This window comes from Delphinus delphis, chromosome 11 (assembly GCF_949987515.2).
Source record: "Delphinus delphis chromosome 11, mDelDel1.2, whole genome shotgun sequence".
Taxonomy (NCBI): Eukaryota; Metazoa; Chordata; class Mammalia; order Artiodactyla; family Delphinidae; genus Delphinus; species Delphinus delphis.
In genome coordinates this window covers 56865697-56878989 of record NC_082693.1, presented here as the reverse complement: position 1 = coordinate 56878989, position 13293 = coordinate 56865697, and the positions used below count along the sequence as shown (strand labels likewise).

The following is a 13293-nucleotide window of genomic DNA, read 5'->3' as shown; positions in this document are numbered from 1 at the left end:
AACGCGACAGGACAAGGAGGGGAGGTTGGGGCAGGGACCAACTGGGAAGCCTGCCCTTGGGTTCCAGGCTCAGGGGCACAAATGCCCACACTGCAGGCAAATGCCTCCAGTCAGAGGAATTCGCGCGGCGACCTGCCTAGAGCTGGACCGCAAAGCTGCAGCGCACTAGCGCTTTCCCGGGTTGCACTTGAAGACGCTTCTCTGCGGGCCCAGAAAGTGCGGGCGTGCTACCCCGAGACACGTGCATTTCCCAGGGGCCCAAACACGCCTGGCCAAGACGCCCTTTGCAAACTCGCCCGCCCCCTCCAGAGCAGGCGGGAGCCGAGGAGCCCCCAGCCTGGCCTAGGGCCCGCCTCCTTTCCTCCCTCTGTCCCCTTTCCGGAGCGGAGTGGAGGCGCACTTACAGGTAGGAGGTGAAGACACTGAGGTTGGAGGGCAGCTCCGAAAGCCCCAGGTCGGAGCAGTCCACCCTGAGTAGCATCCTGCCGTCCGGCTCGCACTGACAGTGCGCGGGGCACCCCCGCAGCAGCGCGCCCGGCCTCGGCGAGCCGCCCCCGGCCGCCAGCTGGAGCAGGACGGGCAAGGCCAGGAGCATGCCGACCGAGGAGGTGTCCATGGTGCCCGGGCAGGGGGCCGCGAGCGGGGCGCGGCGGGAGGGCAGCGTCGGGCTTGCGGCGGACGGTGGCGCGCCAGGCGCAGCTCGGCGGGCTTCTGCGGCTCCGCGGGCGCCTACAGCGCGGGGCGCAGCGCTCCTGGCCCCCGGCGGGGGCGCCGAGGAGAAGCGCTGCGGGGCCCGGCCGTGCCCCTGCCGCCACGCGGGCCTCGGGAGCGCCCTGGCTGCAGCCGCTGCGGGGGCCGTGCGCGCTGCTGCTGCAGGCGGCCTGCTCGGTGTGGAGCAGCATCTCCGCTCGCACGCTCGTTTTTTAAAGCGCTCCAGCCCGAATCGCGCGCCCAGTGACGTCAGCGCAGCCCGGCTTCCCAGGCACCCCCCGCCTGGCCCCACTTTCCCTCCTCCGACCCCCTCCCTCCTTTCCCGACTCCGCGGCTTGGAGGCGGCTGGCGGCGCGAGGTGCAGGCGAGTTCTCAGCGCTCGAGCTTTGCCTCCGGGGCGCGGATTCCGGCGCTCAGCACCTCAGGAGGGGCAGGGGACCCCCATCCCCACCCCCACTCCCTCCCGCGTCCTGGCGACCCAGATCAGAGAGCCGAAAGGGACCTGCTTCAGACGGACGCAGACAGACGCGCAGGGGCTGAGGGATGCAGCACGCTTCCTCTAAGAACACTTCAAATAATGGAGGGACTACATGGAGTGCTTAAAAAAAAAAAAAAGACTACAATTCAATCCAGAAAAACAGTTACACTAACAGGGTAAGGAGGCAGGCGTCCCCAGGCGAAGGATGGGTGGCCTTTTTGATCCTTACCTCAAGCCGCCCTGTCTGGCTCGCTTTTGCCCTAAAATCGAAACGCTGGGCTAATCGCTAAGTAAATACAGCTTGTGAGCAAGCACTCCAATTCTGTCTAATCCACGGGGTAAGAAGTCGAAGGGACTGTTTTTTTTAAGTGATTTAGGATCCTCTGGAAGTCAGTCACCTTTAGTAAAGCAATGCGGGACAGACAGATAGATGGGTGTTTGCTTTTGTTCGGCGGCCTTTTCATCCTAAGTGTCCCAGGGTTTTCTAAGTAAGTGCAGTCCCACCCAGGTGTGAGAACCATTGCCAGTGCAAAATGCGTGTTCTCACACTCTTCAAAAGTGTCCTGCAGGGAACCCGCAGGGGAAAGGAGGAAAAGGACTCAGGGCTTTCTTGGAGAAAAGGCCTCGGTGAGGAGCCAGTTGACGTCTGCAGACCTGAGTGAGTGGCTGAAAGAAGTTAAGGCCCAAGCCTGCCACTTCAACTTACAAAAATGTACAGTTTTCACTCCAGGCATAATGTCTCCTTGCTTCATGAAGGTGGAGAACCCTTATGGCTTTTAAGGCCTCTCTTAATCTTCTTCCATCCTGCTGAGTTTCCCATATAAATTTCTGAAGTTTACAGTTGGGAAGATTTTTTTCTTTGCGTGTATTTACTTTCCTTCATTTAAAAAGTGATCCCCAAAGCTGGCTAACCACCTGTGGAACTTGAAAAAATAGATAGATTCCTGGACCTAAATCAGTATTCTGAACATGCTCCTTTCTATGGTGAATCCCATCATTAGCAAGCTTGTGATTCTTTGGACTGGATGGAAGGAGAAGGTGGCTAAGCTTTATATACTCCCTTCTCTTCATTTTGCAAATAAAGATCCTGCAGCCCAGAGATTTTGGAAGATTTGACAGTGGCTGCTGAAAACTGTGAGTTAACCCTGATTTCTGGATATCAGTGCAGTGCCTAATTCTGTCCTGGTCCTTCACTTGCCCCTTTGCACATCGCGTCCATTACCATCCCTTTGCTTATTCTCACGTTATTCTTGCTTCTCCCAGCCATTCCTTCCACATTTATAGAATGCCTACTGATTACCTATTTTCCTACCCTTTTTAAAAAAACCTATCCCCAGATTTAAGATTATAAGATAATTTAAGATAATTATAAGATAATATCTTATAATATCTTATAATTATAAGATAATTTAAGATTTAGATAATAAGATTACTTATTTTGTAAGTAAGCAGTTCAAGACTTCCTCTTTCTGTAAAACCTCCTGTAACTATAGTCTGATTAATCATCAAGCAACAAATCTTTGTAGAATAGCTACAATCATGATACAGCAATGACCTAGGGAGGCAAGTTACCTCTCTTCATGGAGCTTGCAATCTAAGAGGAGCAGACTCTGCACAGGAATCCCAGGAATCTCAATGCAAGTGTATGTTATAAATACCACATAATTGAGCCCTAAAGTTTTCTTGAATGCTGATCTGTTTTGTTTTCCCAACTTTATTGTGATAGTTTTGGAGACAGGGAATAGGCCACTTGTCTTTACCTGTAGGACTCATACAATGGACTCATGGTAGTGGACACTTAACAAATATTTATTGACTGACTGATTTATCAACACAGGCATACAGATATGGTTGTGTCCATCATCTTACAGAGGGCTTTTGTCAACAGTTTCTATGATTTCAGGGTTCCAAAAAGAGCATAGCACTTTGGTTGTGGAATGAATCGGGCAGAACTGGATTTGAATCTAGGTCTGACAGTTTTAGGCATTTGATCAGAAGCACAGAATGAGCCTGTCTAAGTCTCTGTAAAGGAGGAGGATTATTTACCTAGGTAGTTCTAGATGTGAAAATCTCTGGAACTTGCCTTAGAGCAGAGTAAATTTTCAACCTGTGTTAGTGCCTTTCCTCTTCTGTTCAGGAATTGAAGCTTGTTCACAAATTCATGTAAAGCAGAGGGATTTCTGATTCAATTACAAGGAAGAAAGACAGCTATGCTGGATGAAGCCAGGTGTAATGAACATCTGTTACTTATTTATTTGTTTATTTTTCACATGCCCAACATTTCTCCTCTTTCTTTTTGGTAAGAGCACTCCACACTTTTCCTTTGGGAAACTACCTCCCAAACTTTAGGTGATTCTGGTAGAGCTGTCAATCACGTAGCCCCACTTTCCTGCCCCTGGGGTAAGTATATAACCCAAGCAGAGCGATCGGAATCCATCTGGGGGATTGTCATTTACTCTGGGGTGAGAGGCTCTTTTCTGGCTTCGTGAGTTCTAAGGACAAGGAAGCCTGGAGCTCAAGGGAGCTGTCATTCTCCCTTGTGGAGAGAGCTCACCAGGAACTGAACATAAGCATTAGTGAGGAGAAAAGCAAAATCCTAAGGTCCTCTTTTAAACATCTGGATCTAAAGCTGTTTCTACTCCATCACTTCCCAACTGGGTGAACCAATCAATTTTGTTTTGTCTTGTTGCTTCAGGTAATGAGGAAGGATTTATCTGTGATCACTTGCAGTCAAGGATGCTCAGGAAAAACCTGCAAGTCCAGGAAGCATGAATACGTGAGTGAGACCTGATGAAATTCAAGGTCTTGGAGACCTTAAAACATAGAAAATCATATGGGTTGAAAATAAGAATGGTTCTTCTAATAGTGATCAAGGATGCTCAGGAAAAACCTGCAAGTCCAGGAAGCATGAATATGTGAGTGAGACCTGATGAAATTCAAGGTCTCGTAGACCTTAAAACATGGAAAATCATATGGGTTGAAAATAAGAATGGTTCTTCTAATAGTGATTTTATTGTCTGAATGCATATATGTTAATTACTTTATCTTAGCTAATAAAGAAGAAAATACAGCAAACCAGATTCCTTGTGTACTACAAAGAAAAACAAAAAGAAAAAAGAAAAGAAAGCAAGCTCTAGTAAGGGCTCTGAGTAGTGGTCTCTCTGTTTTATGGCAAATAACATTTAATTTATAAGATCAAGTTATCAAATTGCATGATAAGGACCATAAGCATTGACTCAGCTCTTTATACATTTACATGTTCCCACTCAGTCCTCACCTCATACCAACCTTATGAGGTCAGCATTATTCTTACCCCAAATTTAAGGATAAGAAATGGAAGTCATTTTCCTAATGGTGACTAACAAGTCAGTGATGCAACCAAATTCTAACCTGAGTCTTTTGACTTTAAGTTCTTTACCCTTTCCCAAATCCCTTGGGAATTCTAGACATACAGAGGGTTAAACTGAATAGTGTCTTGGGTTTGCTATTGTTTTATTGAGAAAGAAATTCACATATTTTGGTAAAGAAAAATAAAAGTGTAGTCTTTTTGGACTGCAGTGGAACCATTTGGAGCAGAGAATGGTGGTTTTTTCCTGTGACAGAAAGGACAAGTATATATTCAACGTTTTCCCCCTTAAATATATATATTTCTAGTTTCTTTAGACAACCAGTTACCCACAGGAATACATAGCAGTGAGATGTCAGAGAAAAACAACTCCACCCCTTACATGTGATAGTAAGGTTAGTAGGCTAAAGTAGATTCATTTGGTATTATGTCTGGGTGAGATGTTCATATTATTTATGGTTTTGGAAGGTATCTGCCTGTTAATGAGCTGACTGTTAATGGGAATATCTCACGCCAGGATTGAAATCCCTTTTTACTTCTTAGACTCTTTGCAAGTTCCTAAAATCAGTTCTGGTAAAGTACAGTTTGTGTAGTTTGTGTTTCTGGGCTTGCTAAACGGATGCTTTCCTAATTCTTTAATCTTTGCTAAAAGTCCACAACTAAAAACATTTGTGTACACCGCATGAATTACTAATAAGCTTAGTTGAAGCATGCCAGGATAATTTAAGTTAACAGGTAAGTCAATAGTTCTTTTACAAGTATAGTGAAATAGTGTTTACACAACTGGTGGGCTATTACGGACTTATTTAACTTGTTTGAAAGAGTATAGAGCCCATTATTTGCCCTGCTCATTTTACATTCATGATATAATCAGGCTTATGCTGAATTTCTTAACTTCCTTTTACCAACAAAGTCTAATTAATTGAGAAAGGAGGAGGATTTAAGAATAAAGATCTATTTTCTTTCAGAATTATTTTTTTAGCAAGAAAGCATTAGTTCAGCTAATTCATTACTTTGAAATAGCTTATTATGTAATATCAATCGGATCTGTCTTTGATATTATCCAACACAAAGGAAACCTTTAAATATATCCACATGTTCACAACACGCTAAAAGAAAGGACAGTGGTACATGATATTATTAATTCTTTAGCTCATTTTGATCTTGTTTTATTTCATGTATGATAATGAACATGATTCTACTGGTAGGCAGCCTGCTTCCTGGGAACATGTGTCCAGTCAAATTCACATGTAAAGCAGGGAGAGGTTTTCTTTTCAAACTAAGAATAAGATTAATGAGAAGAAAAATAATAAAATACTTAAAATTAAACGATCTTCCTGCTCATTCCCATGTTTTTTAAATTCTGCCAAATATCACCTTAGTATCCAGACAAACTGTTCCATGTGCCCATTGTGGTGGATCTTCTTATGGTTTCTTTAGAACTACGCTTTTAGGATTTTTAACCATCTCTCGTGTCCACATGCTCATATTTAAATGTCAGGGTTCAGACAGACCACACACCTTGCTCCAAAATGATGAGAGGCCAACAGGTTCCCATTGGCAGAGATGCTTCTCCCAAGGCCCATTGCTAGAGTATATTCAGATCTACAATCTCTCAACTGCAATTCTGAAATCGTAAGAGCTCTGAAAAAGGAAAGGTTTCTGAAACAAACTTGGTGGCACAATGTGAACTGAACGGACATGAATCTGTTTATAGCCTTTTTCTCATTTCGTGTTAATATTCGCTCAGTTTGCCACAGAAATGTTGATGTGTTTGATTGCAGGGTGCTTCCTCAGACTCCACTGGGGGTTTTATATAATATGTGGGATATCATTCCCAATGTAGTCTATCTTTCAAATCCTCCAAAATTCTGCCTTTGCAGCATCTGTGACCTTGACATTTTTGACAAAGGGATTATGAACCTATAAACATTAGCAAACTTTGGAATATTCATCTCATAAACAATTTTCAGAAGAAAGACAGAAAAAAGGAGCATTAGAACTTGTTGGATGAGGGAAGAGAGGGAAGTACCTTCGAAAGCACAACCCAGAGAGGGGAGAAAGGAAGTGGTCAGCTCAGGTGAGTGAGTGGCCATCACTGGACACATTCTCCTTTGCAGAGTGCAGGGCAGAACTTCCTGTCTCTTCTTCTGGGGACATATCTGTAGAGTAGCTAGTAGAAACCATTCTATATGTTAGGAATGAGCTCTATCTCAAACACTAGAGAATAAATAACCATTGATAAGCATATTTCATGAAAGAAAAACAAGAGATGTTGAGCAGATAGTAATAGTAAAAGTAAGGGGAAGGAATTGTACAGCTCACTTAGAAGAACAAATTTATGGATTTTATTCCATGGACATGCAGGATTTATAAAGGAAAGTAAACAAATACAGAGCACGCTATTTCCCCAAATGCTTTATTTTGATAAGTCTGGTGTATTTTAATTGAGTATGCATAGTAGCATTTCACTGCAAGTACAGTCTCATAATGCAGGGCAAAATATATTGCACAAACATTGTGGCTCAAGTCAGTGAGTCATAATAAAACATTGTCCAGATTGCTGCAATTAAAATTTACAGAAGCTTTTTGTTGAGTGTTGTTAGGTTTGTGGATTAATAAAGCGAGCCTGTTTGTTTTAATGCTTCTTTAACAAGGACTAACATTTTGATTTTACGTTTCATAGATTTTTCTTCTTTTGCAGAGATTTTAGATTGTATTTTGTAGGAAGAAATCTCATTGCAGCTTTAAAAATATATAGATATTCTAAATACATTTTCTAAGAGGCGATCCCTCTCCTTTTCTTCCCAACCTTCAGTCTCCTTTGTACACATTCTCTCTGTTTTTCCCCCTTCCATTTTCTCCCTAACTTCCCATGGGGATGGCTGGGAGAGGGTGGAATGGTGTGAGGGTCATTGGCTTGGTCACCCAGGAGAAGGGCAGCATAACATAGCAGCACAGTACAGGTTTTGGGTTCTCACAGACCAGGGTTCAAATCTCTGCTCCGTCATTTACAAGTTGTGGGACTTGGAGAAACTTCATCTGTGAGGCCCAATTTCCTCATGTGCACGATGAGGACAATTGTACCAACTTTGTAGAGCCATTAGCAGAACAAGACTTAATGTGTTACAGGGACTTCCATGCAGTTAGCACTTAATATATGGTAGTAATAAAGGACCTTCCATTCTTTTCTTGAACTTTTTCCTTGAGAAAGTCTATTGAACTCTATAGAGCCTTTCACTTTTTTCTTTCGCTAATGACATGGTACTTTGAACATTTACTGTGGTTTCCCATGAAAGGAGAGTGTTTCACAAAATTTTGAGATCACCTTGGTTGGGAACATTTGCCAGTGAAACAGTCTGAGTTACATTTATCAGGCCTCGGTTTCCAGTTTTAGTAAAGCCTCAATTCCCAGTTTTAATTAAAATGTATCTATCCAAAGACATATATTGCACATTCAATAGATACCAAGCGCTGGAAACGTGGGGATAAATACATATGGCGCCTGCTTTCAAGTAATTCACCACTGAGTTGAGAAGACAGACATGAAAAACAGAAAATTAAAATGCAGGATAATAACAGGGATAAAAAAACGCTGCTAGGGTAAAAAGGAGGGAGGAACTAACTCTGCCTCCGAGAAAGGCTTCACAGAAAAGGTGATATGTGGAGCAAGTTCTTGAAGGCTCAGCATGAGTTTGTTAAATGAAGAGAAGTGGAAGGTCATCCCTGCGAGTGTGATGAGGACAAAGGTAATTTTTTAGACGATGATTAGCATGGTGCTAGCTCAGGGTGAACATGTGTGAATCTTGGGAAACTGGCATAAGGAGAAGCTGGAGAGATACACTAAGGCAGAGGGATTGTGAAAAGGGTGTTATATGCCATCTTACTAAGCTTGGGCTTGATCCTGGGTGCAATAGGGGGTCAGGGCATCTTTAAGCAGGGGAATGATGTCACATTTTATCTTTGGGAAAAGAGAACTTTAGTGTCAGCATGGGACACTGTGAGAGCAGGAGTCAGGAGTTATCACTGATTTCAATATATGCATATTTGGGCAAGAGGTGAGAAATACCACAATCAGTATGTAGCACTGGACATGGCGAGGTAGTAGGTGTTAGATTCCTGAGATATTTCAGGGGTGGAATTGGCACAACTTCGTGCCTATGATACCTACAAGGGACAGAATGGTTGTAATGTCTTTGTTGCCTTTAGCCTGGGAGGCTGGGCAGATGATGATTATTTCCTGAAAAATGTTGTTACCATTTTTGAGTCCTTATTTGTGCCAGGTGCTGTGCTAGGTGACTTAAATGCATCTTTTAAAAAATTTATCCCTGTCAACAACTTGTAGGGGAAATATAATTATCCTCTTTTAAACAAATAAGGAAAGTGAGGCTCAGAGAAATTAAATAACTTTCCAAAGTTTCTTTTCCATTAAGTGGCGAAGTTGACATTGAATCTGTGGTCCAATAGGACTCCAAAACCACACTTTTAAGCCCCAGAAGAGGATCAGGCTTTGAAAAAAAAGATAATAAATTTAACTTTGGATACGTCAAGTTTGCAGTTGAAAAAAGTTTTCAAAAATCACTTAGGGTGCTGACTATAACATGGACTTTTACAGCTTCAAATCTTTCTTGTGGACTCTTTGATTTAAGCCAGACATAAATTCTTGATCTCAGGCTTGATGCAATGGCCTCTGTGTTTGTGTTGTTCTCTCCCAATGGTAGATCACATGCAGGGCTCAGAAAACCCAAAATTCAGGAGCTGTGACAATGTCCTAACCAATTACGGTGGCAAATATTTTTGGCAGGTGATTTCTAAGGTTCTTTATTCTACTTGAGCTTTTTCCAGTCACGTAATGGCTGAAATTTAATGCATTTTGAAGACATAAAAGACTTTTCCCCCTTTTATGAATGATATTACCCAAGTAATTAAAACTTTTTTCCCCTTATAAACTGTCATTTTTCTTCATCTTTCTGTTTCATCAGGCCATAATGTAGTTTCTGAAGGCATTTTATAAATGTTTCTTTGATAAGTCAGTTACAAGAGGAACGAATACAAGCTAGTTGTAGAAATATTGAACATAAACAATTATAGAACACAATTCAAATCATGTGCAACCCCTCTACTTGAACATAAGAGCTGTTAACATTTTACCTATTTCATTTCAGTGTTCTTAGTACATATATATATATATATTTTACCCAATTGTGGTAGTTTTCCACTTATAATGGGAAAATATTATCCCTCATTAATAATATTTGTAAATACCATTTTTTTTATGTCTTCATGATGGTTTATTCTCCCTATCCCACAGATAAGGGAATTGGTGCTCAAAGAACTTGAAAAACTTCCCTAAGTATGAAGCAGATTTGACCCCGTTCTATACACTATGTGACCTCTCAATTTAGCAAGGAGGATTCAAGGTTGCGAGAAATGACCAGACTAGAATGCAGGGTATGGGAAGTTCGTTAGGAGAAATTCAGAGGTTATAGGAGCTTGGAGGCAGAAGGGAGCATGTCCTGCTGGTAGAATTAGGGAAGGCTTTATGGAGCAGCCTGCATCTGAGATGCGTCTTAAAGCAAGGGCAGTCATTTGACATTGGAGAAAGATATTTAAGAGCAGGGAACAGTATGAACATAGGGATGATGGCAGGAAAGCTTGGAACCTATTTGGGAAATTGTGTTTAATTCAAACTTGGTTGACTTTTGGGCTTTTAAAAAGTTTTTGCGTGCAAAGCTATAAAATTGAAAGTTAGGAGAAGATTGAATTAATTTCAGATAGATGGATGGGTAGGAAAGGAATTACGTCTTAGGAGCCTAACTTTGGCATTGGGGCCTGGGGCTGATTGAAGGGAGAAGGTGGCAGAAAGACTACTGATTCAGTGTATACTTATTGGGCACTATTATATTCTGGGTATACCAGCTAGAACAATACAACAGACAAAGTTCCCAAGCTGGCTGGTTGAGAGAAAGGTGGTGCTATTAAAAAATGAGCAGATGAGGGAAAGAAAAGTCCAGATTTGGGTATGTTGAGTTTGGGTGGCCCAGGACTCAACTGGATATTCAGGCTGGTTCTTCAGAGAGAGGGGAGGGATAGACGTCCATATGTTTGGGAATTCTAGCTGATGAGGTGGTCATGGTTGATACTGATATTGAGAGGTGATGGATGTAAGTGTGGGAACTGGTGGAGTTGTGGAGGAAGGGATTGTAGATAAATATCTTACATTTACTGACTATTCATCAGGCACTGTTCTAAGCATTTTGCAGGTATTATCTCATTTAATCCTCAAAACAACCCTATGAGGTAGTTACTATTTACTTCCCCACTTTGTAGATACCCCCATTTTACCTAGCGATATGGGTTTGCTTCCAGACGACTGCAATATAGCAAGCCACACAAATTTTTTGGTTTCCCACTATGTAAAAATTATGTTTATACTATGCTGTAGTCTGTTAAGTGTGCAATAGCTGTATGTCTAAGAAGCTGATGTACATATCTTAAAAAATACTTTGTTGCTAAAAATGGTACCCATCATTTGAAACTTCAGTGATTCATAATCTTTTTGCAAGTGGAGGGTCTTGCCCTGATGCTGATGGCTGCTGACTTTTCAGGGTGGTGGTTGCTAAAGGTTGGAATGGCTGTGGACGTTTTTTAAATTAAGACAACAGTGAAGTTTGCTGCATTGATTGACTCTTCCTGTCATGAACAATTTCTCTGTAGCATGTAATGCTGTTTGAGAGCATTTACCTACAAGCAGAACTTCTTTCAAAATTGGAGTCAGTCTTCTCAAATCCTGCTGCTGCTTCGACACCTAGATTTATGTAATATTCTAAATCCTTTGTTAACAATCGATTAAATTCACCTTCTCATATGGGTACAGTTCATGCACCCAAAACAATTAGAGTAGTAACATCAAAGGTCTCTAGTTAAAGGTCGCCGTAACAAATATAATAATAATGAGAAAGTTTGAAATGTTGCAAGAATTACCAAAATGTGACACAGAGACACAAAGTGAGCAAATGCCGTTGGAAAAATGGCGCTGATAGACTTGCTTGACACAGGGTTGCCACAAACCTTCAGTTGTAAAAAATGCAGTATCTGCTAAGTGCAATACAACGAGATATGACTGTATAGACGAGGAGACTGAGGCCCAGGATCACACAGCTGGAGAATGTTAGATCTGGGATTTGACCTCAAGCGGGCTGACTCTAAACCTATGTTGTCAGGCTCTCCTTTCTGCTTCCCAAGGAGAAGAGAGAGAGAAGACAAATCTGAGAAATCTCAACACTTCGAGGAGAAATCAGGAAGAGGAGTCAGCAGAGACCAGAAAGGAACAGTTACAAAAGGGCATTAGAAGGAAGCCCAGAGAGGCTGTCACCAGGAGGATGGGTAGGCACGGTGTCAAACACTATAGGCACATCTGTTGAAAGGCACATCATTGTGGGTATGAAGCAGGTGTCAGTGAAACACTAAGGCTGCATCTTTGTGGTTTGAAACAAGGTTTTTGTTCAGTTACTTAGCCAGGAAGAATATTCAGAAGAAGTATGGTTATTAAGCAACTGGTACCTGGTTGGTTGATCATGGTCTCTATCTACATTTACATATTCTTAGTTTTCAATACCAGGACTAATCACTTATTAATGGAAATCTGACATAACCTCACCCACTAATAATTTTGAGTAGCTGGGGGAATAACTCATTTGAGGGAGAGAAAAGTCTGGCTCATATGCTTTTTGCTGAAAAGAAATATGTTTACTAATTTAGAGTACGAACAAAAGAGAAAACTACTCCTGGAATTGGGTTTAACAAAATTGTGTCAAATTAAACACATGCCTGAAGGAAAGTTACAAGTGACTTACAATTATTATTTCAGTGGTTTTATGAGTACATGTGTAGTTCCAGAACCACCTTCCTTAAGGCTATCCTCTTAATTTAATTCAATAAGAATTTATTGCCCACTATTACAGAGTTAAGCTGTGCCAGGCACAAAGAGTGCCCTAAAAGGGATATTTACTTATTTATGGAATAAATATTTACTGAGAACTTACTTGGTTTGGCACTGTGTTTGGTACTGAGGCTAGAATGGTGAGTAAAATGGAAATGGTCCCTGATCTCCTGGAGCTTCTGGTCTAGTGGGAGTGATAGACATTGATTAAAACCAGACACACCACAAATAAGTACTCGTTTACAAACTGATCTGAGTGCCACGAATGATCTTTTTGGGAAACAAGATTTACCAATGAGAGAATAAAATAAAATGACATGCAAAAATGAGTGGCATTGGCTAGAATGATGTTTATACCATTAATTTGTTTAGTAATCTCTCTTTTAATAGATAGATGACGTAAACACTATTCCGAACACTCATAAAATTATTATCCTTCTCAATTAGTATGAGTAATTGAGTTTTACTCAGTTGAGTTTTACAGTTTTACTTTCATTCACCCTTTTCCTGTAGGCATTATCTCTCTCTATTTTTCCTTTGCTTGTAAAACTGTATAATTGTGGTGGCAGCTCAATGGTCTGTAGGTTCATGCTAGTGGCAGGCAAACGAGGACGATGGAGGAGGAATCATATTAATGAGAGTTTTAACACTTCAATTTTGAGGCTGTTTTGAGTGTTGTGAAGGTGTGTGTGTCGTCTCCAGCAAGGGGACAGGTGGCTATACTAAGTAGCTGAACTTCCTCAGATACATACTCGGTTGAAATCTCTTAAAAAGAGAGATCAATGTTTTCTACGGTGTTAAAAAATTTCTTGCGTG

At 41.7% G+C, this 13293-nt stretch overlaps 2 protein-coding genes across 3 annotated transcripts in view; one reads left to right on the top strand and one right to left on the bottom strand.

Moving 5' to 3' along the window:
* Window positions 1–913, bottom strand: part of LGR5 (leucine rich repeat containing G protein-coupled receptor 5) — a 119552-nt gene extending 118639 nt beyond the window's left edge. For both annotated transcript variants that reach the window (XM_060025241.2, XM_060025242.2), the window contains exon 1: window positions 405–913. In XM_060025241.2, the coding sequence (XP_059881224.1) occupies window positions 405–616 (212 nt within the window). In that variant the 5' untranslated portion in view covers window positions 617–913. The remainder of the gene's footprint in view (window positions 1–404) is intronic.
* TSPAN8 (tetraspanin 8) overlaps window positions 304–13293 on the top strand; it is a 232306-nt gene continuing 219316 nt past the window's right edge. The window contains exons 1-2 of the mRNA XM_060025243.1: window positions 304–406; window positions 3885–3965. The gene's annotated coding sequence lies outside the window, so the exon portion shown is untranslated. The remainder of the gene's footprint in view (window positions 407–3884; window positions 3966–13293) is intronic.